Source organism: Tyto alba, unplaced genomic scaffold (genome assembly GCF_018691265.1).
Source record: "Tyto alba isolate M040663 unplaced genomic scaffold, T.alba_DEE_v4.0 Super-Scaffold_17, whole genome shotgun sequence".
Taxonomy (NCBI): Eukaryota; Metazoa; Chordata; class Aves; order Strigiformes; family Tytonidae; genus Tyto; species Tyto alba.
Window position 1 is genome coordinate 6,490,474 of NW_024881279.1, and position 27,117 is coordinate 6,517,590.

The window sequence follows — 27,117 nt, forward strand, 5'->3', positions numbered from 1 at the left end:
GAACAAACTATACATAACATGTAAAGCAGGAAGATATAGTACCAGGGGAAAAACATCCCATTTTTGGGGCCAGGCCCTGAGCACTCTCAGCTTCCAAGCAATTTCAACGGCAGGTAAGGATGCTCAGTCCTTAGCGAATTTGAACTTTTTAATGAAAAGGTTTACAAAGAACTGACACAGGAATAGTAAAGACTTATTGTAGTTTAATAAGAGTCTCATGCATCCTCATATTAACAAAAGACAAGTTCTAAATGTGTTTTTGCTTACAGCTCATAAATAATAGAGATGGAGGTGATTTCTAAAAAGCAGGACAAATGCAGAAAAAATACTCAGAAATATAGATTAACTCATCTGCATTTCTGCCTTAAGCCAGTAAGCATTTGATGTTCATTTTCAATAACTCTGTTGGTAACAAGCCTTTAAGTTTTCTATCACATAGGCTTTAAAAACCCAAATTTTATAACAAGATTTGGAATAGTATAGATTTATTTACAAAGCCAATCTACTACAGTGGAACACCACAAGGACTTAGAGTGCCTTGGAAGGCTGAGATCCCAATAACCTTCTAAACAGGACTGAAAACTAACCAAAGTTAAAATACTTTGCAATGAAATAACACCTCTTGCAAAAAATCATTACTTTACTACCAAGAAGCTTATAATCTAAATTTATATACACATATGCTACTTTCTTTTCAAAGTAAGAGTCAAAGTTATTTGGGTAAGTAAAACCAAAGCAACTTTTATGAGCATTTTTAAGGAAATAATGAAAATGGAAGCCACAAACCTTCTGAGAATACATATTAAATCAGATTAACACAAGTACAGGATGCAACAAAATGTAATGTGCAAGTAAGCAATTAATGTAAATAAAACACTGAGAACATAAGCAGGTTTGTGTTTTGTGGTAGGTTTTTTTTTGTTGTTTTTTTTTTGTTTGGTTGGTTTTTTTGTTTGTTTGTTTGTTTGTTTGTTTTTAACTAGACAAAGCTATTAACTTGGGCAAAAAGAATGAAACTCTGGACTCAAGTGTCTCTGGATGCCTGCAAATAGACTTTTATATGGCATGACATACTCTGAATGTACAGCTTACTAGGGCTTAAGAAGCCCGACCAGCAAATGTTTACAAATCTAAGGCAGCCAATCACAAGCCACAAACTTCATCATTTGTAAAAGGGTTAAAAGGGAAGTATGGATTCATGCAGGCAATTAATTTGGAAAACAGTCAACACTGGTGACAAATTAACAATAAGTTATCACCATTTGAGCTTCTGGACAAAGCTTTATGTGCTGACACATTACAGCTGTATGCTGCACTGTTAAACTACACATATTCCAGGTATACTTCACTAATTTTAATATTTATAGCACAGCAACCAGAAGTTAAGTGCAGTTGTTCTTTGTTACCAGTGTCTTCCTAACATTTGACCATGACATTTACAGGTATCTCAAGGAATAGCTGTCACTGGAACTGCCTGTTGGTAGTTAAAACCTCATCCCTACATAGTATATGTGTATTGTATCTACCAAGTTGTATTTTCAAGTTTTAAAAATTGGAAACAATTGGACTGTGGCCATTGTACTGTCAAGGACAATTCACAGTATTTTTGCAAGCTGTATTGCTTGCATTTTTTAAGGTGTGATGATTCAGGAACAACACCAGGCAGAGGAAACAGGATATAAGGAACACATAAAAAGATAAGTACTTTGAAAAGAAGATACTGACAAGAGTGTGTTGCTCTGGTTACAAAGGGGTTATGTTTTTACACAAGTAAGACAACAGCCTAAACAGTTAATACTAAACATTTGAGCAATAATGTTCAGTAAAATCACAAGATTTGGGGCTTGCTAAACCTGGAAGACCATGAGGAATAAGGTCACAAATATAAGGAATCCATTTCAAGCACTTTGCTTTTCCTAAAATTCAAACAATGGAGGAAGAAGGGACACAGAAATAATATCCATCTGCAACTTCAACTTTTATTTGAAAATTCAGAGCTGTTTCAAGTTGTCCAATAACACGAAAACCAACATCTGACATTCCTGATGTTTAAAATAAAACAATCAACAGACTTTTCAGAATAAATGAAATACAAATTGCTGTGTTTAGTAGCTTACTGATTTTTAAGTTACATTCAGCTAGTAGTGTAAGTTCAGTAGCTTATATTTAATATGTAACAAAAAAGAAGCAAACAAGACACAGTGTGAACATTAACTATATGATATAATCAGAGATAACGTTTTTAAGGACTTGGATGAGAGACTCATGGTCCTGGGAACCATAAGTCACTTTTTAAAAAAAAAAAATCCCTCAAGTATGAAGCTTGGGTTTTTGTGCTTTCTTTAGTTCCTCGTTTGTCTACTTTCTCTTTACAGTTTTTTCTGGTTCTTAAGTTGCAGATAGTTCTGAAACAAGATGGGACCTATGTCATGACTTGGTGAATCTTACCATGTGTATACAGAAAATATTCTTTTATTCTTCAGTTCAATCTGAAGAATAAGTTGTCTGCTGCTTCCACTTTGTCAAATGTTCTATCTGCCATTACTAGCTAACTATGCTGTGAGCTAAAGAGTGAAAATTACCTTCCCATTTGTCACCATCAGATACGTTCTTCAGATCTAGACGTGGTACTTGGACACCCAGAGCTTCCTCAGAAACATTAACACTGCCATCCCACAACACCTCTGAATCAGTATTTGCATTAAGATCACAAGTCTTGCTACTTGAATCCTGTATTTAAATAACAGAACAATTTTATTATTATTTAGCAACTGGAAATTGGTAATCTAATCAGTGCCAATTCCAGCACTTCTGGAGAAATTTTTCTCCTTTCCTAACTCAGGGAATTAGAAACCAGCTTCCCCACACCCCCAGTAGTAGTCAATTTTTTGCATTACAAAACATTAATTTCACCGGTGCTTAAGTATAAGCTTGCTCTGCTCTCAAAAGTTTCTGTGAAGGGAGATGATATCTCCAACAGAGGTTTTGCAAACCTTGCTGCAGGCTATCAACACAAGACGTTAAAAGCTAAATTTATTGGTTTTCTTCATCTCTGTATTTCATGTAATTTCAGAAGACACTGTGTATCTATATATAAATAAAACCATAATCTTACCAGAAGCACCTCTGACGATATTCTATTATTGCCGCCAAGCAATATACTATTTTGCCTACAAAGAAGACACAGACCCAGTTATTATTTTAAATACACGTTCTTAACGGACAGTAAATACTATACATTCCATTTACATTTTATTCTTACATATCCTGCTCCGGTTTTAGCAGATATGCAAGGTATTTCCTTGAAGTGATAACTAAAATTCTGGGGAGCAAAACTTACATTGTTTCCAACCCAGCCCCACCACCTTTGTTCTTCACACTGAACTTCAAGTTGAAGCATGTAAACAACTGGACTTGAACCAAGTTGGAAATAAAACCAGATCTGAGCCTTATTCGCAAACTGGGAGTAAATATTTTAAAACTCAACTCAAACTGGAATTTCAATCAGCGTTGAACTCACATTGCAAATGAACCTGAAGTCTTCTGCCTAGTCACTATTACCAGCATTAATTCTTCAATCGTTAAGAGCAATAAAATGTACCAAAATATTTGAAAGAAAGTAATGTTTTTTCCTTCTATTTCTCTTGTCCAGAACATAAGTTTGTTCACAAAAAAACCCCCATGATATATATCATATAGGCTTGTACTTATTTTCTCTTTTAAATGCATGAAGCTCCATGCCTTTTATACCACCATTAGAAAAAGGTAACTCCATCTTATCCTCTCTGTTTTCATATGTGAAAAGTTAAACGTTTAATTTCGCCTCCCTTATGTTATACTGTGTTGTCACAAATCACCAGTTTGGTATACTTACTTTTCAAAACTGAAATTACACATTCTGCCATGTAGAGCGAAAGAAAACAAAAGAAAAATACATACCTTTCACTATTATTTTCTCCATCAACATCTGCATCTTTATCACATGGTTTCAATAACACATCTGCAGTCTGTTGGCAAAAAGTATGTTTAGAAAGATTTGGGAATGGCATTCTCACCTGAAAACATTTCTGTAATCACCACTGACCACAAAACGCCCTCAAGAACTAAAAGCACAGCTTTTTGTGAGGGGGTCAAAATCATACTATTTAACCATGCAATATTTTTATATCCAAAGTGAAGCCAGTAACCAGATGTTTTAACCACTAGAAGACAGACTACGACTTTCCATCTTCAGACAAACTATTTTTTATTATGTCTTTTAAATATTAACACCAACAGCTCTACTGCTAATTGTTAATCATGGCATGAAGTTTGGGGCGTCGAAAATCATGGCAGTAAGTATATCCTAGTCTCAAAAATAACTGAGCTGGATGTAGACTTGTGCTCACCGTATATGAAATGAAACAAGTCTGACAGACTTTCTAAAAGGAGCTACTAATCCCTGTTACTAAATAAAGTAGCAACAGAACTGGAAGGGGATGAAGAAATGTTGGCATTTCTATGACACCATCTCACAAAACAAGTTCAGATGAATGCCTGTCACCATTTTGTTCGCTAAAACTTGGCACAGGAAGACTGACTACTTCAAGTATTTACGCCTAAGTCCGGTACTCAATTTCTTCCAGAAGTGTCTTATTTGGGGAATATAAGAAATGTGAAATATAAAAAATGGCATTTATTGTAGCAGATTACATCTGGTTTCAGACTTTAAGAAGATCTCACAAATTATCTTTAAAATGTCTGAATATAAAGTTACCTAGAGAGTTTAAATATATGTAACAGTTGACAGTTTTACACTGCTGACAGTAATATTCACCCTTATCAGACAAAACTCCATTACTCTGTTTACATTATTTCAGTCCTCAAGTCAAATTTCAATTCGGGGAAACAATTTTTAATTACAGTGCATTTGTCTTACTCCAGCAGGTAATTTCCACCCTGGAGATGAGCCATGCAAGTCTTGAATAGTCACACTTATTGTAGTTGTGGAAACAGCTGTTTGTTTCCATTTTAGACCCAAAGGAGAGCCAATGTGCTCGTCTTTCGTTTCCTACAACCCTACATGCCCCTCTCAAAGTCCTTTCATATATTTCCTTGAACATCTCCTTGAAAGATTCAACTCTCCAACAATATTTAAAATGGTGTATTAACAAGAAGGTAGAAATTAACATTGAAAAAAATCACAAAACTTCACCCCAGAATGCCACCTTACCACTGATATCAAAGGTCATAAATATATCAAAAAGCAAAAAAGACCACAAATGACATCAGGTATGACAATAAAAGCGCATCTATACAGGACCATGTGCTTCCAAGCATCTTGTTCCCCTTCAGATTCTTAGCACAGTAATGCACTTGAACTCTGAAGTGCACACACTTCATAAGAGGTTAAATTCACATTTCTCAGCTGTTCTTTGAAACCATCAAAACTGCATATAAATGCGCTGAAAAGCCACCAATTTGCAATTTTTGTTTCTCCATCTACATTTCTATTTTCTGAGTTTTGATTTCTAAAGCTCAGCATATATTTTAACTAGGAAGTCAGGATGAAGTTAAGTGTTAGGAATTAGTATGAGAAATTCATTCTCTATTGCTTTTGAAGGTTTTCATTGTCAAAAGTCTGAAAACCTAAAATGAATACTACAAAGAAAAGACTTCCAACAGCCAGTCAAAAAAGACTTGTAGCAGAAATTTGGAACTCTACCCTGTACTATCAACAGAGTTCTTGAAAACCCCTGAATTGGCTAAAATACCATGTAATTGCAACATCATGTTTTGTGCATTTTGCACTATAGGATAACAATCTAATGATTTCTTTATAACAAGATTTGACACTAATGCATCAGGAAAGAACATGGACAATCAATACATCCTTCAAAATTTTGATTTACAGAACGGGATTCTGAAACAATATGCTAGTTTAGCAGGAACAATTGAAAAACTTGGCTTGTTAGGTGATTCAGAAGAGTCATTTGGGATTCACGAAAGCAAACAGAAGGCTAAGAGAAGAACACATTACAATAGCGAAAAGCACTACAGCAACATTTTGTTTTAATAAAAACACAGATTCAAGACAAGACTCAGTTTCACTATGCTAAGGCATCCATTTCTATCTTTTCAAGTTCACACACCCATTAAATTCTTCTAGTTAATTTATGTCTACTAACAATAGGTTTGCTTATCTAGTTATCTTTCAGGAAACCCTCAGAAAGATTTATGGACTAACAGGCAAGAAGCTAAAAACCATTGCAAAAAGTTCTCTACACATGTGTATCAAATCTCTCTACCCACAGAATTCATCATTTAGATTTATGACAACAGAAGTTTTATCAAATAAATAAGGAACTATACATTTGAACTTTTCACTAGAAGCGAAGTGCTTATTTGACTGCTACATATGTGCTATTTCATACAGAGTGGTAGAAACTATATTATCTTGCATATTAATGTTATACTTGACTTAATTTCTGTCAGCACATATTTTACAGCACTGCTTGATCACATAAACACCCTGAATAAGAGACTGATGTCTGTTTGTTAATAAAAAATGCTGGTAGAGTCCAGGCCATCATTACAAATTCAGGCCATACATACTACAAACCCTCACATTTGATTCTAGGTGAAGATCTAATAATTTGCAACTCAAAGCAAAGCTGAGGCATGTTTATCATACAGGGCAAACAATTATTTCAACATTTGAAGTTGCTACAGTATTAGGCTTCCATTCAAACTGTATGTAATACTTGCTTCTTTCAGTGACATGAAGCTGTTCAAGTATAACATATAAAAGTAAAGCCAAAATTAAATCTATGACACCTGATTTTCCTGTAGTTTGCTGTTTACATTTTCAGTTGCTTTCTGAACTGCCAGCAGCTTCAAGTACCATTAATATTGTATTTTCTGAGCAAAACAGCTTTTAAAAAGTACAACTAAGTATTTTATTTTTACAGGCATGTTAGCATCACATCCTAATATGTGCTCATTCACCATTCCAGACAGATCTTTCTGCTCTGGAATACAAATGGTCAGGATGACAATATTAAGTGTTGAACCTCTTCAGGAGGTCACGAGTCTAGTTTTCTTTCATTTTTCTTTTGCTGAACACCTCAAGTGTAAGAATTCTAAGTGTATCAGTATGGAGGGACACATGCTATCAGCACAGCAGAAGTCAAATATCTAAGCAAAGAGGTCCAAGGAGAAGTAACAGAACCTCTTTCAAGTAGAAAGGAGATGAAGATGTGTTGAAAAGAACAGATATCTATGCCTACAACACAAGAAACTGGAAAGAGTGAGAAAAGGCTGTAACTAGCTAATTACAAAACCACACCTTCCTAGCACAAGCACAGTCAAGAAGCTGCAGAATCTCAAGGTGAATGCTACTTCTACCCTTTCTTGATACTGTAAAAGGTGTGACTAACTGTGAGCTATGCTACCACAGGTCTGTATCTTCTGCTCCTCAGGAAGCCTTTACTAACACAGATGCTTTTCTAACCAGTGCTATGTTTGGTGATATGACGACTTACCTGAGCAGAAGGAAGGGCTGGTACCTGTGAAAGACCAATAGAAAAACATTAGTCAGGGTCCAAGCAAGTTGCGACAAAGTACACAGAAATTTCTCTGTGCATGTCTACAAAATATGCATAGAGGAGAAGGCAATTAATTGCACAGAGCAATAGCACTGTTTTGCTGGTGCTACATCAGGACTACGAGGAAAACTTGGATCTCTAAAGCACTTTGCCCAAGTCATAGCAATTTATGATTTTCATATACAGGAGGCTCTTTCTCTCACCTGAACGATTTCTTCTTCCTCAGTTACAGTATCATGTTTCATAGCTTCACTGTCTAAATCTGTGCAAACCAATACTTCAGAGCTGTCTCCTGTGTTCTCACTGCTACCAGTGTCATTATCTTCAATAACATCATTCCTAAAGATAAGAACAGAAAGATTTTAGCAACATGTTGTTCCACATCTAAAAGAAAAAAAAACACAGAATTTTTTCTTTTTTTTTTTGGTCTCCTTAAACAGTATTAAACATCAGGGTGTTTTGTTTTGTTTTTTTTTCAACAAAATTATTCTCACTAAAGATACTGGCAATTTCTATAATTTCTATAACCTGTAGGCAAATTTAATTATTTATGTAGGTTATATATACGTCTGAGGTTTTCTACAACAGTATGGGATAGACATATTAAAATCTATTTATTTGATTCTTGTATTAAGGGTCAGGCATATATCCCCCCACTTACTATGCTGACCTAAGGAATAAAACCGCCAACAGCCAGAAGTAATAACATACCGAAACTACTGTGAATTAATGAAGCTGCTGTGGCTACACTCATCTCAATACTGAAGCCAGCTAGTTTATAGCCAGTATCACCATGTTCCCCTCCAGTGAGAAATCCCATTATTTCTAACATTTAATCTTCCTAGAATTTAACTTAAGGCTTGTAACAGTACAACCAGATTAAAACTAATTTACACCATATTTATGTCCATACATTCTTTACATGCCACCATCCCTGTTACCACATAATTCTGTAATTCATCACAAGCCTTTGACTCCCTTGCCTTCCTTTTCCTCACTAAGAATTCCAATTTACTTTAAAAAATGCTTCTTCTCTATCAGATGTACAGTTACTAAATGGCTTGGTATGGAAATTAACATTTTAACTCTTTTTTTCATAATCCTAGCAATTATTTTAAATTATTTCAAAGAAATGCACACCTCATCACTGCATTTCTTAGATCTCCATTTAACTGTGTATTTGCCTTGTGCATAGTCTGCTGGTGGCACTGTGTTAGAACACCCAGGTGACCTCTTTCAGGAATGCTATCATGTATCCTCTATTACGGCTAATCCACAGTGGAATGATGATCAGAAGCATTTGAAATAGTCACTGTGCCAGAAGAGTATATTGGTTTCAAACTGCAGTGCTGGTACTTTTAGCCTCTGTTTCTGTGAAGTCAGCCAACCTTTAAAGCACTTATGCTGTAACTGAAGGAATTCGGCTTCAGCAGGTCTTTCAGGAAATTACCCAAAGACATTAAATCTCAAGCAATAAAATTCAGTTTTAATTGATTATTACTAGCAATGATTATTACTTTATGATCAACTGCTAACTTTAGTCTGACCTCTTGTCAGAGATAAGACTTCTAAAAACAGTAAAGATTGAACAATTTATAAAACGGCATTTGAATCTCTGAATACTTCACGTATTTCAGGCTCTGAGCAACAAAGGAATTTAGGCAATGAAGTCCTACTCAACTACGTATTTTTGGAGTTTGGGTATTAATCACAACTATATATTTTTAATAAAGCACCAAAATGTACCCGCTTCTCAATGCTGCCATGGCAAATGCTACACTCATAACATAGCAATATTTACAGTAAAAATAAAAGCTGACCAAATGAGACTGGAACTCTATGCAAATAGACCCACAGCGCTTATTCTATCCATATTTAGCTGTTTTGTTGACACGGGCAGCCGGAGCAGTAAAATAGCTATGTTGACATGGAAAGATAGGGTAAAGAAACTGAAACTGCATCTACAATAGCTTTCTAATGGTAAAATTGTGTCATAAGTAACAACACTGAGATAAGAATGAAAGCACTTCAGTAAATTTAAGTTCTTCTGCTACTTCCACAGAATTCAGCAGTGAGGCAGTTACACTTCACAACATTTTTAGCTATAAGATCAATTTGAAATATTTGCTTCAAGACCTGCTGATTACTGTCAACTGATGGAAGTTAATTTGGTTTAAAATATGAGATAAATGGAAGTTAATAGCAAAGTCATAACTCTTGCTTTGGGTTGAGGTGGAGGGATTGGGGTAGTTTGTTTTGGAAGAGTCAAGATATACAATCCTATAGAATTCATTACAGATACAACACAATCTTACTGGTTGTTAGATCCTTCCTCATCCCCGCTGGGATTTTTTGCTTCACTGTTACAGCCCAGTCTGTGTTGCTGTATATGTTTAAGATCATTATCTAAGCTGCTCTGCAGGTCGAAAAGGTGCTGTTCCACAGCTGCTCTAATTGTTCTTTCTAAAATGCTGAAAAGGAAAAATACAGAAAATTCGTATTAAGAGCTCTCCTCTCGCATTGATCAACTATGCAGAAAGGCAGAGATAACTTGACACACAACAGTACTCTTTAACAAGTACTTCAAGGCCAAACGAGCCTAACTTTTCCTAAGTATTATGAAGTCTTATTAACAGTAATTTAAGAGTAGTCAACACACTACGATAACTAACTTATTTTTTTAATAGCTACACACAAAAACTTACAAAAGCCTAATATATTAATAGGACAGTAAAATATTGTAACTATAACAGGTCAGGGTCAACCCTGGAGCAGGTACCACTTCAGCACAGCCGCCTGTAAGCCCTCCTGAATGGGGCTACCATCTTAAAAGGCAAGAGCCAATGAACAGCAGAGACAAGAAGCAAGTATCTGATGAAGGACACAGGATATACTCAAAGATATATCAAGAAAAGAGCAGCATTCTTTAAGAACAGACTACTCTGTTGAGTGCTGCTTAGCCAGATCATCCAAAATAGGCTATTAGGCCTATAAGAAAACCTCCTGTAAGAATCTTAAACTGGTTTACCCCATTTTGAACTCTGGAATTGTGCATTGATTTTCTTCCGCATTTGTACACAGTTCCACTGAGTTGTACTCAATACTAACAACCGGAAGTTGCTAAAACACAATGTTCCTAAAAATACAATGTGAATGCCATCATAATTTTAAAGTCAAGCACCTATCACTTATCTAGTATAAAACCAAAGTGTTTTGAAATCTATATTCTACCATACTGTGCTCTCATACTTCTGCAGTCAACACTGACAGACATTAGGTTTTTCCTGCATTAGTGTCAAATGCTATAAGTTAAATATTTCACACTACAATATGTTCATTCATAACTGTAATCATCAAACATACTACATTTTTTTTCCCAAAAAAAAGACATATCTTCTCTGCATATTCTAGTAACAGCGCAATTCAAACATTTTATATTTTGATTATACTCACTCTGCAGAGGCTGGCAAGATACTTATGGGAGAGATATGAGCACTGCAATAAAGAAGAAAAAAGTTAATGTAATGCAAAAACTTCTCACATTAAATAAGTCTTGAAGTCAACAGAAAACAAGTTAGAAAATACTGGAAGACTCCATGTAATGCAGCTAACAAACATAGAATAAATATGTAAAGAAAACAATGATTTGCAGTCCCTTTATTATTTACATGAAAAAATCCTAAAGAACACCATCATATGGCAGAAAGCTGTAGAATTAGCAATGCAGATTTCTGTCTCTCAAGTGCCAATACCCAGTATATTATGAAGCTATAAGCTCTCAGATGTACCATCTTTCCCATGGGAAATACTAATCACTTAGTCTCCAAAGACTTCCTGACACCTTGCTTAAGAATGCAGATTTTAACCTTGCTGCCTAAAGCAAATTCCAAATTACTCTGATTTCCTCCACAGTTGCAATTTCATAGAGGTTCTTCCCTGACTGTCAGACTGTTGCATAATTTTATTCTGCAACATTCAACAGATCTGCAGCACTCTCCAAGGACAGCTACATTTCAAGTCCAGGGCAGGTGCCTTCCAGAGGTTTTGAGACAAAAGCCACATAAAGCACTTGGAAATCTCCTAGCACAAGCCACTTCAGCCTAAAATGTTAAACTCTTAGGGGAGCAGAAGGGTGGAAACCAAGGTAACTAACACAAGTAAGTTCAAGTAAGCTAACTCATGTATGCTCTCCCTCTTCAATTATCCATTAATATAATCAAAATTCTGTCATTATAAACAGAATACTTACATTTTAGACAAAGTAACGGTAAATATGCTAAAAATTAAATAAAAGAAGAAAACTCTACTGTAAACAGCAATGAATTGCAACTTACAGGTTTTATTCAGAAAAAAATAAATACTAACTTTATTTCTACTAGGACATGGGGAGGGAGGTAAACAAAGGTTTTATCTTCCTATTATATATAACTAAGCTCAAAAAGCTGAAAAAGAAAATTTAATCTACTCTTTACCATGCAACAACACTGTTGGCAGCCAAAGTGGATTTTAAATACTATTTTCATGAATGCATAAAGTAAATCTTGAAATACAAGCGAGCTTGCCACCCCACTGGAGAACTGAACATGTACTACCGCCACAAGATAGTTTTGACAGATATTAGTCTTGCTTGCGCTAGACAACACAGAGTCTCTCTGCCTACCCAAGAATAGTTTTAATATAGCAAGGAATATCTTGCTTAGACCTTATGAAGTTGAATAGTAGTTCCACCACCAGAGAGGTAAAGATAATTAGACCACCTCAAGCAGACTTTCTATTTTTTTCTTCCTCTAAGTAGATGCAACACAAGCAATAAAAGACTTTCAATTAAACACTAGCTGATAAGGAAAGTGGTTAAAGTATTTATTTAAAAATAATTATGCCCTTTTGCCTTAGACAACTTGTACTGGATCAATATCAAAGTGCACTGTATTTAAACACCACCATGTAACAACTGAACAAGCAGGTGCTCACAGAAGTTTGGTTTTGGTTGGGTTTTTTTGTTTGTTTTGGTTTGTTCTGTTCTTTTATTTAATGGAAACTTGATTTTTAATCAAGCTAACTTTATGATCTTTGTTTGTTTGCCTAGGTGAAAAACCAATGCTGATCTATTCCAAATGCTTTGACCAAACAGGCAGCTCTAAACTACTATTTCGAAATAGACATTGCCACATAGCTTTGGGAAATTAAAACACCTGATGTAGAATCCAGATCCTGTAATCACTAGTTTCAAAGCTGCCAGATCAAACAACTGAGGATGAGCACACAGGCATTTCAGTTTTTTCTTTCAGACAAAGAAATGGTAAGAAAAAGTTTGTAACTTAAGATATTTACATTTCATTGATATTTCTGTGCACAGTTCAGCATAGCCCTATTACTAATACAAAGTGTTTAAGTCTTCTGATAAACAATTTTTGTTTTGACAATACTTGGAATAAAAAAATGAAGACATGAAAGCTGTGAATAAGTTCAGCTGCATGAATAAGATAAGAGAGGAGGAGCATGAGCAAGAATCTCAAAGAAGAAAAACAGTAAGATTTCAAAACACAAAAAATGTTGGCTTAAGTATCCAATCAGTATTTTCAGTAAATTCTACGTATGTTGCATTATAAAAGGTATGCTTACTTTCTAAAAGTAGTAATACATAGTTGTATACTTTGAAATCAATTTACTATTAAAACAGTCACTCCTAGGGTAAATTGGGAGGGGAAGGGGGTGAAAGGCAGAGCACTGAACACTGCAACACTCTAGTTGTAAAAGAGAGGAGAAAAAAAAAAAAAAAAAAAAAAAAAAAATCAGTCAAGGGCACAAGTACAAATACTATATATAGGAAACTGTGACGACCTGGAATCCTTTTATTCTACCACTTGAGACAATGAGGAACTGTGTCAAGAGTGGAGACAATCAAGCTCAACTCCAAAGAATCCAAAAGATTTCAGACATGGTTCACAACAAAATTTTCCATCTTACTGCATAACCTTCAGATCCCAGCACAGGATCGTTCACCAGTGCTTTTATTAAACACCTTTAGATGCATTAGAAGTACTCAGCAAAAGATGTGCATAAATCAGCAGTATCGCAAAGCCTAAAGAATCCTCTTACTACGTAAACGTTATCTTACGTCTTCAACTAACCACTTTAGCAATTAAGCACTTTTTGAAAGAAATGTGTCAATCGCTCTTAGCTGAAAATACATTACAACTTCCAAACCAATGTACCGCAGTTCAAGGATACTTTTTAAAAGCTGTAATTTATACTGCTACACAGAGCCTTAACGCAGCATGACACAGCAAGACACAGAAAGGTAAACATCTTTGTTTCATAATGCTAACCCTCTCCTGAGAATCCCTTTTGCACTGTCTTCCTACCCATAAAAAGTCCCAGTAAAAACATACCTCGTGATAGAAAAATAGATCTAACATTAACTAGAGATAAAACATTTCAAAGTTTTTCTTGGTAATTTACTGACTGTACAAAGATTCTTATTTCTCATTTTTAAAAAATCAATTGTGATATTGCATTTCACAGTATCCAAAATACATTTAATCTCACAGAATTTTAAAGTTAAAAGAAGTCTTATTTGCAATCATATCAAAGCAACATTTTCCTTTCATATATTTACCTGTGCAGCAGAACTTTACAGGCCATTCTGATTATTTTTGCTATCCCAAATGAGCACTTCATGTAAAAATGCTTCATTTGAAAAACAGCAAAGCGTGATGTTGGCTGCTGGTTATGCATACTGCTTGCTGGGATTCAATGGCTGCTTGTCAGACAGTACTTCTGGAGTGCTGCACTAAACCCTGCAGTCTAAATAGAAATAGACTGCAACATGAGGTCACTCCTGACAATAAGCTGCCCAATCAACACTTGAAAGCTTTCCCAACGTGTTGTTCAGAGATTTTCTAGGATGGAAGTAGGGACAAGTATGTGGATGTTAAAGAGAGCGTTGAACTAAAATAAGAATATATTCTCTAGCAATTCAGGCAGTTGTTATATTTGGTCAGCCTTGCTATATACATATTTTGTCTGACTTTGTTGCTGTTAATACTATTGTCTTTCTCTCAGTCAGAGCTAATTAAACCAAAAAGGGTTAATAAAAATATTACACAAGCAGTGAAGATGATGCCCTTGTAATTGCACTTATTCTAGACAAAACAAACTGTTTACTGAACTTACTACTTGTTATATCATATTTTCACACATATAATTTTGAAAAGCCCAAATAACCTATCAGGAGGTTTTATATTAGGCTTCTGACTGACAATATTTGAGATGAACTGCAAAAAGTAAAGCAAATACTGGTTGGCAAAGCACAATGATTAAAAATTTGGAATAGTGACAGAGAAGGATTCTAAAGTGGTTATTTAAACAGCACATCTTAAAAGTCAGCTGCAATGCTGAGTCAGTAATTCTTTTCTCCAAAAGTCAGGACAGCAAAACCAGAAGAGCAGTGGTGAAAAGGCTTCAGATAACGGAGAATACGGTGTTTCCTTTACATACACAATGTCAACTCGTGTGCAACAAATGCTCCCTGACTGGGTAACGGGTTTAAGGAATGCTCAACAGGTTTATTTTAAATACCATTTTTGAACAGCCACTAAATCAAACTGCATTAATGATTATCCACTTTCTCACCAGATCTCTAACTCAAAGTCAAATTAACACCATGCAATGCATGAAGGTCAAATGTTTCAGAAAGAACAAACAGAATGAGTTAAGAAAAAAGGTAATGAGCAAAATAAGCAAGTTATAGTCCAAATAACTTGAAGGAAGGTCATATAACCCATCATAAGAATCAAGATAACCATTCTTTAACATGCAGAACATGCAACCTCAGTGTTCTTTTCCCTCTTTCCACAAGGAGACCAAAATACACAGATACTCGGTTCCCAAAATCTGACAACAGAGGCAACAAAACTCTACGTTACGGAATTGCAAGAATCATATTTAAGATTTACTTCTCCTTCTCTTCCTTTTATAAGCTGCAGCACATCCTATATCAAGGCAAATATCCCAATAAACCTGTGTTAACATTTCTTAATTATTTTTTTTACTTTAAGAAACTAAAACAACAAAAAAAAAAAGTAATGCATATTATGAAAGCCTCAAAGTTTGCAAAAATATTTACAGTATTTATAGTGGTTTAAAGTTTAATAAAGCATACTTTGTCATGCTCTATAATTATTTCTTTTACATGTTTCCTGCAGTTCTGGTTTTACAGTCAAAATTCTCTTCTACAGAATTCCTCCTTATCCTTCCCCACAAATTATGTAAAATGCCAACCATAATTAATGTCTATTAGTTTTTAATTAACCCTAAACATTAAGTAAAAATGTTTTTTTCTTCAGGCTATCAAATTTAAACTCTCAAACATGTTGAGATTGTCACTGCTGCTGCGCTTACACATTCTACAAGCAACTAAATACCTGTAAATAGTTAAATTGCTTTGAAACTTTAAATGGAAGGAGCACTTTTGTAGTAATTCCAACTGCAGCAACTTTTTTTTTTTAATTTAACTCAAACTATAATTAAACAGCTATATTGCTGACAAAGACAATTAACTATTAAAATATAATTTATATTACAAAACAGAATTATGTGTATCTCATTATTTTATATTCTACAAATTCTTCCAATGAAGTATAAGGAAGTGTGCAGCCAAGCAGCTGAACAGTTTTCAACCTGAAATCCTCATTCTTGACACTACTGTCTTAGGCAGTAAGCTTGTGATTTTCCCTGCATTTCTTCTGCTTTTAGTCACATTTTTATTATATATTCTTCTTCACCCCTCCCTACAAGTTCTTACATGCAGTGCCCATACCAAACACATGCTGTAGAAGGGAAAAGATAAAATTCACTATCTCTAAAATGTAAACTCTGAGTACAAGTAAAGCAGACTTAAAAACAAAGACTTGTATACTATAAGCAAGTAAAATATAACCTGTGTATTACAAGCAAGCACGAATAAGATCTCAAATGGAAGTACAATTTTAAGTTTATCCGTCTCCTTTATGAGAATTGGTCTTAATTAAAAGCTCCAATACTCCTGCCTGTACCACACTTTGCACCTTCCCAGCTTGCTCACAGCTCTCTACCAGCAGAGCCCTATGCAAACAGACCCCTCTGTAGAGTCTGGCTCTCAGGCAGGTAACACAGGTCCCTCCAGCAGCCAGTGTACTTGTTTGGACAATGTGAGACTTTGGCTTTCCATGCATTTTTCCAATAACTTTTTTCTAAAAGGCATTTATCAAATTAAACCTCAACTAGTGCATAGGTTCCAGTCACATCACTCCTACACTGATATAACGAAGAATCATCAGCCTCAGAGATAAATTTAGTTGTCAGAATTTAACTGAAGAAGGATCTTCACGGGTTTTACAAATATATTAGCAAGCAAACTTTCACAAAACAGGGTATCCACAGTCTTCATTTCAACTCAAATTAAGGAGAATTTCTAGACCCTCAAATCAACTTTTTTTGCAAGCAAGCCATTCTACAAAAAAATGCCATCTTTAAAGTGCTCGAAGTTTTCTCCACACTGCTCCTACTAAAAGCCTTTCCAGAACCTCTAAATTCCAACCTAGAAATCATTAATGGTCAATATTACCCCACTTGTTCTCCACTATCCTTTTGCTCATATATAGTTCCTCTTCATCCTTGGCGTTTTCTTTCTCTAGTATATTTTCAGGAAGTAATCACATCTACAGAGTCTTCATTACAATTGTTTATGAAATATATTCCACTGTACTATAGTGAAACAATAAAGTACTTTTCTCATTTAACACCTGACCAAACTGGGAATTAAAAAAAAAAAATAGTCTAGACAAATTCTCACAAGTTTAGAAAAGAATTAGCGTCATGTAAGGACACATCTCTGCTCACTAGCACAGGACAAGAAATAGTCCTAGGACCCTAGAACTTCCCACTGAAAGGGAGTGGTGGAAAGACCGTACAGCATGGGTTTGCATCTACCAATATTCAGATTCTTTTAATATTTCTGCTACTTACCTTACTGTTTAAATACCACCTTACAGTTTTACTATAATATGCCCTTTTTTCCTTTCTCTGCATAAATCACCAAAGTTAATTCAATCTGAGGTCTACAGGCATTCCTCTGCTGATTTTGGGAGCAGTTATTTTATCCCATATTTTCCCATACTTCTAAAGCTTGCATTTGTAGACACACCACTTATCTCTAAAACTTCAGTCTGTAGACACACCCTTATCTCTAAAACCTGGCAGTCTCTCCCAGACAGAACAGACTATACTCCAAACTTCAAATCAAAACTCCAAGGCAGAAACAAGTTACCTTGTTGATGCTGTAACACTCCTGGAATCCGAGAGACTCCCTGTCATATCCAGATGCACCACAGCTGGCCTTTCAACAGGTTTCTCTGTGCCATCTTCTGGAAGTTCTTCAGACTGCTCAAGCTTCACATCTTCTTCCTCTTCCAAGAGATCATTGATCTAAAATAGATTTAAATACAGCCAATGGCTTGAAAAGTTCTTTTGAAAGGTCCAGGGAATTAAAAGAGCATGACAGAGATAAAAACAATGTGTGTAAGATACATTTTTCCGTTTTAGAAAAACGGGCACACTAGATTTGCGTTTATGTAAAATCATACACTCCACATCATTAAAAAGCTACATAGCCATTCTGAAACACTGGACAAAAAAAGAGAAGCACCTTTGATGCAGTAAATAAACACAAGCAGAATCAAGAAATAACAAAATCCCAGCCACACTGAAGTCACAAGGCACAGTACCTTTTTTCCTCTATGTATAAAACAGAGACAGATAATTCACCTGTATTCCATAGGTAGCCTTATTCATATATGAGAAGCATTTTCAAACCCTTCTATAGAAGGCAATATAGAACTCTAAGAATCCAAACTTTGAAGTACTAAATTAATACTTATAAGGGTAAATACAAGAACAAGAGTATTTAGAAGTTTCTGTGAAGCCTCTTGTCTGTTTTCTGGGGTTTTTGTTTCCCAACACAGATGTTTTTACTGAAGCAGTAAAATACAGTCAATTTAAAAAGTGAAACAATATAGCTAACCGACAACTCAATATAGCCACTTTATATTTTTAAAAGCAACTATGTCTAAAACATAAAAAGGTAAAACACAAAAGGATTCTGTTTGATATGCAAAGCTCCTCTGTGATTGATTACTGATATCCCAAACTTACAAACCCAAAAATTAAAGTAGCAGCAGCCACCTCAAGATAATATGCTTTATAGTACCTATCACGCAAGTCTAAAACAAGACCACTGAATTAAAAAAAAATCTAAACTTCAGAAATTTAAGATTACACAGAAGGCAGAGAGTAGGTGTTTATTTTTAAAAGGAGTGTAATGTGTTATATGGTACTACATTCAGGGCAAAAAAATGTATTTATCCCTGACTTTCCTCTGTAATTGCAAGAGGATGTGCCAGCGAACCAAGGGCCAGCCCAGCCACACACAGCAGCCGGTGGGGCTGTGCCCAGCGGGGACAGTGGCCCTTCTGTACCCCCACCGCACCAACCGGGAGGAGGGGCAGGACCCGACAAAAGCACACTGTTGACATCTGCTGGAGACACCATGAAATTCAAGGGACACCCCACCAGGCATCACAGGTGGGGGAAAACAACGACCAAAACACACCACACAGTTGTGCTTAGGAAAAACTTTTGCTAAAACATATGACCCACAGACAAGTCAGTAATTTTAAAGCATGAGAGTACAGATCAACTAATTATAGTTTCAAGAGCAGTCATCCTAACCTAAAACAACAGTCCTCAGCTTCAGGTTGCAAAAGTTATAGCCCAGCCTTATTTAACAGCTTCTTGCATGCAGAATGTCAGTTCTCAGTGCTAGACACATTCCTGCAAAGAGCTCAGGAGGCAGCAAACACTGCAGAGAGCTAGCAGAGCAGAAGCTGCTCAATCCAGAACTTGCTGCCCACGCCTGGCAGTCCAGACCGATGGGTGAGGTGCCTACCACAGTGAAGAGGAAGCAACCAGCTGCTCTCTAGTACTTGCCCTACCTGACTTGCTAGAAGAGGGATTCATGGGACAGTAAGGCTTTAAAAATTCAGGATTTCTTGCTACCTTCCTTAGCAACTACTGGTTATTTACCTTTTTTCCTCTTTAAAGAAAATACATCATTTGTTAAGCCACCTGAACATGAGAAAATTCAGTTTACAGCTTTCCATACTTCTAAGAAGGGGTTTGAACTAAGATTTTATTAAATACCCATGAACTTGGCTTTGATGATACAAAAAGTACTACTTCTGTGCATTATCACTTATATACCACAACTTCTTAGAATAAAAAATATTTGCCAAAGGAAGGTTCTATCACAATACCACATTTTCATTTCCCTAACAACTCTGCATTCTCTATTTATCCCAGCATGACATGGTATTTTATTTCACAAAGTTAAATTTGTTGTGAGGAAAGGCATAGAGTGATAATGGATACCATCAGTCACACGGCCAGGTGAGCCTGACCATCATTATAGTTGAATGCTAGGACCCAGAGTATTTCTACTCTACTCAACTTTGTGTCTCTAATTTCAACATTTTTCCCCACTAATGTAAAGATGATATTTTGAAGTCTTAGAATCAGAAACACCACTCAATTTTGGCGTAGGGAACCACCACTGATAACATCATCAAGCAAAGTACAAGACCCTGCATGTTTCTGTAAGACACACCTAGAAACACTATTGACCAACATCAACAGCAGCATGGTTCTGCATTTGCTTAAAAAACAGTTCTCCTTTCCTAAAAAGGTAATTAAAAAGCTATACTGTTTACATAGCATAACAGCACCTATGTTGGGCAGGATATAACTGTTGGTTTAGTTCTTATGTATTTTTCTATATAGTATAGCCATATTTGCTACAAAGCAACAATTTCACGGGCAATACCTATGTTAAGAAAACGCATTTAAGAAATACCAGGGTTTGTCAGTTTGCAAGAAACCACCACAAGGCACACTCAAGACAATTATATTTCAACATATCTTTCATAAACATAAATGTGTGTAACAGTTACTTCAGTGATAACATATTGCCATTTGAAATATTCTTACCTGCTCAGTTATTGAGCTTAAATCATTAGTAGATGAAAAATCTTCCTCTTCATTTTCAAAGAATTCATAGTAGTTCTCCAGAAGTCCCGCCATTATTCTGCTAACTATTTCTTGTTCTTTCAGATCCTCCACATCTGTGTAAATGCTAAAGATTTCAACACTGTTTTAGTTTAAAATCTAAATCCAACTGTTTTCCCAAAGAACTCTTGTGAATAACTTCTATGACTAAGGGCTACACCTCACACCATTATCCCTAATCCATTCTAAAAACACAGAACTTTAAGCTTAAACTTAAGAACTTCACACTACTGCATTATAAAGCTTTATACTAGTTTATATTTTAAAGTGAAGTAACAACTATTTAGTCAAATAACTTCTCATGAAGAACATTTAAATTTCATGTATTTTCCTGTAGAGATGAAACCCCAGAATACATTTGTACTTTTAACAGCTTTCTCCCAAAACTGCTGTCTTGCTACAAATCTTACACACGATCTCCAAAAATTTTGAACCTCAGTATAGTTACAGTAATGCAACGGTCAAATCAGTGGTTTCTAATGCTATAGCTCATAGACAAGCTGTTGTTTAGATCTGCACAAAAATAAGATGACAAAACTTGGGTGAGGGAGTGGGATGGGGGGGAACAGAAAGGGAGATATTGCCCAAGACGTTGTGTACTTGCTACTATTACTCATGGACTAGGAAAGACTTTAGACTACAGATGTACACTGTCAAATTCATGTAAAAACAACACATGAACTTTTATAACTAACTTACTGAAAAACATCTGGGCCAAAGACTGCAGCTAAAGAACTTGCCGACCAAATTTCTTCATGATGCGATGCTACGTTAGCTAAAAATTTACACAGAAACTTTAACAAACTGTAATTAACAGGTGGAAGCTGCTGCAAGAGGAACCTCAACTTTCTTCCAAATTCATCTTCATTATTATAATCTGAAAAATGTAATAAAAACATTTTAACCACAGAAATAAAACATCTGCTTTTTCACATTTGATATTGATCAACTTTTTGACTCTGACAACAATTACTTACTTTTAAAGTATAACTAATCTGGTCAGACCACAGCCTAAAATGTCAGAGTTTGACTTGCATTCGTTTGGTCTGAGATTCTAATACTAAAATTTCTCCATGAAAAAAAAAAAAAAAACCAAAACAAAAAACAACACAAAACACAACAACACCCCAAGCCCAAAACCTGAAGCATCCAGCCCACATATCTGAAGAGCATTTATAGTGACAGCACTTCATAACAATCTGTCTCAGCAGCAGATCCTCTCGTTTCAGTCTCTAAATTAGTCTCTTCCTCTCTGATCTTTCCAAGAGAGGCTAATAACTTACGTCCTAATCTGTCACTCTTCTTCAATGATGTCAGAGGCTTAGAGGGGTGGTAAAGAGACAGGGGAACATAAAAAACCCCTCTCCAGTCTTGCTTCCATAGCACTGTACCATCAGATTACTTTCCCTAGTGATAAATTAAACTATACATTTAATTTCTTCTATGAAGCAGAAATTGATAACCTAAACCAATCATTTCCACCATATTTCTCCTCTGCAAACGCAATCAGTAGTTTTCAGCATGTTTTCCCTAATTAATGCTCACAGAATTTTCTGATTACATAGAGCTGGCTTCTCTGTATCCTTTCATTTTATCATTGTTACGTAACAACTGCTTTGCAGAAGAGCTCGAGACAGCAACAGCTCGAGATAGCAAGCTAACTTAAAAGCTAGTTAAGTTCTCCCCATTTCAGACAAGCTTCTTTGACACTTTTTCCTCTACAAGCATCCCATTCTCACCACTCTACTTCCTTTTATAGTACTTAACTGATGAATACAAGCAATGTCAATGCAATCATCTTAATGCATACTTAGCTTAAAGCTTGCTGTTTCCATTTCAGACCTGAAAAAGGGTCACTACAAAACTTCCTCATTCTCACCCCACATTTAACTGTATCTGTCATCAAAATATCTCCCCATAAATCACATTTGTTATGTTATCAGCTTTACAGGCAACAAGGTTCAAACAGTTTACAATTGTTTGTAACCAACAGAGAAATTCCATATAAAGACCATGTCAGGAAGGCAAAACAGGAGAAAAATTGATACTAACAAGCCTCCCCTTCTTTCTCAGACATCTGAAAACTCTTCTCGGATCAGTTAGAAAGGAAAAAAAAAATGTTTGAAGATGATGAGCAGTCACTCTGCCTCCCTAGGTGAGAGTGCTGAGACATCCTCGTCCTTAATATCAAATCAAATAATTGAGTAAATTCCCTGTTGTGTATGTACAGTAACACAAAACAGTAACCGGGCAGGACTTCATTTGCTCAGACACAGTTAACATCTACAGTATTTGAACACAGTTAACCAGGCACAGAAAAATAGTTCTTTCACAGTAACACAATAAAATAAATACATTGTTAGTGTTTATTCTGGAAATGTGTTTAGAAAACAGAACAACAAAAGAGAACTTAGAAAACTATTTTCGCAAAGTAGACCTTCAAAAAGAAAGAAAGAAAGGGACAGAGGTGATAGACACACTGCCTTGCACATACACATATAGGTGTTTTGTCCAACCAACCTGTCCTAAAATTTAGGTTCTAAGCAACAACCAGAGACCTAAAGTAAGAATGTTCTCACATGTAACTGAAGTCCTTGGACAGGAAACCATGGATACACACTTTGGGACACATGGCCTAGCACATTGGGGTCAAATTTAGACCAATTACTAAAATCACTTGCCTTTGAGGAACCACCATTCAAGGCTTGTTCTGTGTAGGTCTAAAGATGTATATAGGCTACATCTTGTTGTGTAACTAAGATGTTTTGAGAACTAAGCTTAACCTAACAATATGGAAGGCCTACTAAAGAGGGAAAATACCAGAAGTAACATACGGATCCAAAATTACTACTACCTTCTGCATTTCTGTAATTCCTCTGCCTGAAATGCAGCTATTTTAATTCTGGAAACTGAGATATGTCTATCAGACAGTCAAAATATCAAAATCCAAAACCTGAGTGGAGGAAGCTGAAACTCTCATTTTATTATCAGGAAACAACATTTAAAGGTTTATGTGTTTTGATTTGTTTGGTACAGATAACTAAGTTTTTCTGAAATCATTTTATTGTACATTTTAAAAAAGACAGTAAAGAAAATAAGCTGCAAATTTAAGTGAAGTTTCTCTGCATATTTAACAAAAGGGAACTAAATGGGGACTTACATGCTTAAGAACAGCTCTTTTTCCAGAACAACCCAAGTCTTTCCAGTCATCTATTCAAAGATGGATAAAACCCAATTTTCACACTATATTTTACAAGTCATAGAAGGGAATTACACTGTCACACCAAGTGAGTATATCTCAATCCCATTTCCAGTTCCAAGAGATAACATTGCAAATCAAGGTGCGTAGCAGTATTAGCTGAGCAACTAGCAGCATTCTGCATTACTGTCTTAACAAGCCTTTTATTATTTATTTATATCTTTTTCAGGAGGGAAGAAAAAAAAAAACTACCAAACAACTGTTTACTAGCTACTTGGGTCCAACGAATCATGATGTTAGCAACACAAACCAAACAGCAGACATAGTATTGAAACTCCCTATCCACTTCAGTTTCTCATTATTGCACAGGACAAACAAGCAAACAGAACAGAACAGAGAAGCTTAGCCTTACTAAGCTTCTCTGGTCAGTAGCTTCCAAAAACTGTTTCCAGTACAAGACTATTGAGTGCCTCACACAGTGTTCAGCCTCTGCTCACCACCTACTCCACATTCAAAGTTTCAGGATATATGGGCTACAAAGGGAGAAAAATGATGTAGCTTCGCACTAGATGGATGGATGGCCAGCCCTCCAGTTCAGAATTTGGAAGATATAGTGTAACAGCATCTGAAAACTATGTTATACTCACTCATCCTACAAACCAATTCCCACTCCGAACAAACAGGTCTATTACAAGCACTATCAAATTCTTATCAAGGATAACTTCAACAGGAGAAAATGAAATCAAACAAAACCATGCATCTTACAAAGCAAAACAAGCCTAGCACTTGAAGAAAGGTAAAAACTGACACTGGAAAATGAGCAACACTCCTGCAGAGCAACAACCAGCAAAACCCTCAGTTACGTCACAGGGTACGGAGCTCCAACATCAACAAACCCTTTGAGGACATCACTAATGTAGTGCCGCAAGACAAGCATTTTTACTAGTCAAGTTATGAATCAACTCCAACACCACTCAACACAGTAGAGGCCAAAAGACCCAGGAGAGTAGGTACAGATAGACAAGTTGGGAATTGGTAAAGAAAATACTGTGCCAGCATATGGGTGTCAATTTGAAAGGGCAGGTTTTGCAGTATATGAAAAAACATAGTTAGCAACAATATGCTGATGACAGGTTTTTTTTCCTCCCACAAATGAATTTTAAACTGAAAAAAACCCAAACAAACAAAAAAAAAAACCACAGTGAGAGAGCAAATATGATATGATATGAGCATAGGGCTTGAGATCTCTTCTCTAGTAGACAAAAGCTTTAAGTGCCATGGAAGCATAGGCAGAGTAAGTGAAATTCAGAGGAAATACGACAAAAACAGCCAAAAGCATTTGCTAGCACTTTTAAAGCATCAGCAGTAGGAAACTGTCAAACAACTTAGATTCCAGTGGCTATGACCACTGTCGCAGTATTCACACACAAGAACATGGAATATTCAGAAATAATCAGCATATGTAGCAGCTTCACTATTTTCCTACACGATGGCTAAACTGTGTCTTTCAATCCAGATTGAGTTTCCTACAAAACACCTATTTATTTGGGTTTTCTACTAAGATAAGGTGTATTTGAATGCCTCCCGATACACACTTTATTACACAGAATACCAAAGACACCCTAATGCCACTAGAAGTCTCAATTTAATAATGGTTTTTACTCTTAAATTCATCAAATAAAAACACTGAGTCAAAAAAAATTATTACCTTGAGAAAGTTGCATCAAATGTATGTGCAAACTGCCTGGGATAACTGGCTCTGGAAGTTCCTGAAGAAAAAATCTAAGAAGGCTAATAGCTGAGGGTACATCTGCTTCTTTAACCAGGTCCACATCTTCGCCATTATCATATCGTTGCCGAAGCCACTCCACTGTCTCAGCATTCCCATTGACTTGAAAAAGTCCTTCTTGTTCCAGACCCCCTGATTTAGAAGTTGCAGAAATAAGCTTTTAGATCTAGTATGGACAAATATATCAGAAAATACTGATAATCAGATATGCACAATTCACATATTGAATGAAAGACCTTCTGGTCAACAGTTCTGCAAGATTTCCAGCAGTCTTTTTCCCAGCAAACACATTCTTATGCCCAGATAACAATACAGTAACAAAGTAAATGTTAGCAGTACCTAAACTACACCATTTCCTATGAAATACCCTATTGAGCTGACTGCATCAGTGTTAGCTAGAAAAGAGTGATAAACATAACAGAAGGAGTAAAGAAAGGAAGTGTGCATCATGAAAAAAAACAACCCAAATTACATCCAATTAAATATAAGTAACTTAAGAAAACTAAATACTCTTCGAAAACCACAATCTATTCTGTAAGAATAACAGCTAAATATATTATTTAAAGTACAGCAAGATAATACATACCATGTTCCTCAATATAGTCCACAACATGTCGGACTATGAATGGAACCTCATTGTCTGGTTGCCCTTCTTGCTGCAGCTCATCAAGTGGAATTCCAAATATTTTGTTAGCAAGAACAGAGTTGCAGTTACTCAAGGAAGGGGAGGAGCTCTTCCTCATATCTTTTTGCAGCCAAAAATCAAAGCTGTCTTTTCTGTCAAAAAACAGGAATTAAAACCAAAAATCATACTTCAATGTACACTGCTGAACTTATTGATCTGTAACACAATGCTCTTTAATTACGTAATGCAAATACACTTCAGTCTCTCTCAGTCAGTTCACTGATGTAATGAACAGTACTGTAATGACTCCAAATACAGCTAACTAGATAAATTACTATTACTGAGGTGTTCCGTTCAATCCTCAATTTGAGGACTGCTAAGAACATACGTAGCAGCAAAGGAAATTCAGGAAATTGTAGTTACAATATCGTTACTTAAGTTCTAAGGTACTGTGGGAGAACTAGATTCTTTAACACATTTTTCTGACAGTATTTATCAGCCAGGCTTTGAAAATCCAACACAAAAGCCTCTCCAGAGGGAATTAAACTAGTGGATCATACCAAACCAAAACCCCAAGTTTTAGTTACATGAAACGATTAAATATTTTGTGATATACAACTGCACTGCAATCAACTTCTAATATATTTGGCATCTTCCAGTTTACACAATAAAGCTTTCAACACCTGCATCAAATTAAAAAGTTTAATGAACATAAAACCCCCAAAACTAGTTTCTAGATGCTCAGTGATACCATTCT

General features: G+C 35.8%; 1 protein-coding gene across 6 annotated transcripts in view; it reads right to left on the minus strand.

Annotated features, from left to right (window-relative positions):
• FAM13B (family with sequence similarity 13 member B) overlaps positions 1–27,117 on the minus strand; it is a 51,448-nt gene that overhangs the window by 12,818 nt on the left and 11,513 nt on the right. For all 6 annotated transcript variants that reach the window (XM_042790015.1, XM_042790010.1, XM_042790012.1 and 3 more), the window contains 12 exons: positions 26,322–26,512; positions 25,655–25,867; positions 21,447–21,624; positions 20,670–20,814; positions 17,896–18,053; positions 11,040–11,081; positions 9,902–10,057; positions 7,790–7,925; positions 7,524–7,547; positions 3,940–4,007; positions 3,116–3,170; positions 2,583–2,730 (listed from right to left, as the gene is read on the minus strand). In XM_042790015.1, coding sequence (XP_042645949.1) covers positions 2,583–2,730; positions 3,116–3,170; positions 3,940–4,007; positions 7,524–7,547; positions 7,790–7,925; positions 9,902–10,057; positions 11,040–11,081; positions 17,896–18,053; positions 20,670–20,814; positions 21,447–21,624; positions 25,655–25,867; positions 26,322–26,478 — 1,480 coding nt within the window. In that variant the 5' untranslated portion in view covers positions 26,479–26,512. The remainder of the gene's footprint in view (positions 1–2,582; positions 2,731–3,115; positions 3,171–3,939; positions 4,008–7,523; positions 7,548–7,789; positions 7,926–9,901; positions 10,058–11,039; positions 11,082–17,895; positions 18,054–20,669; positions 20,815–21,446; positions 21,625–25,654; positions 25,868–26,321; positions 26,513–27,117) is intronic.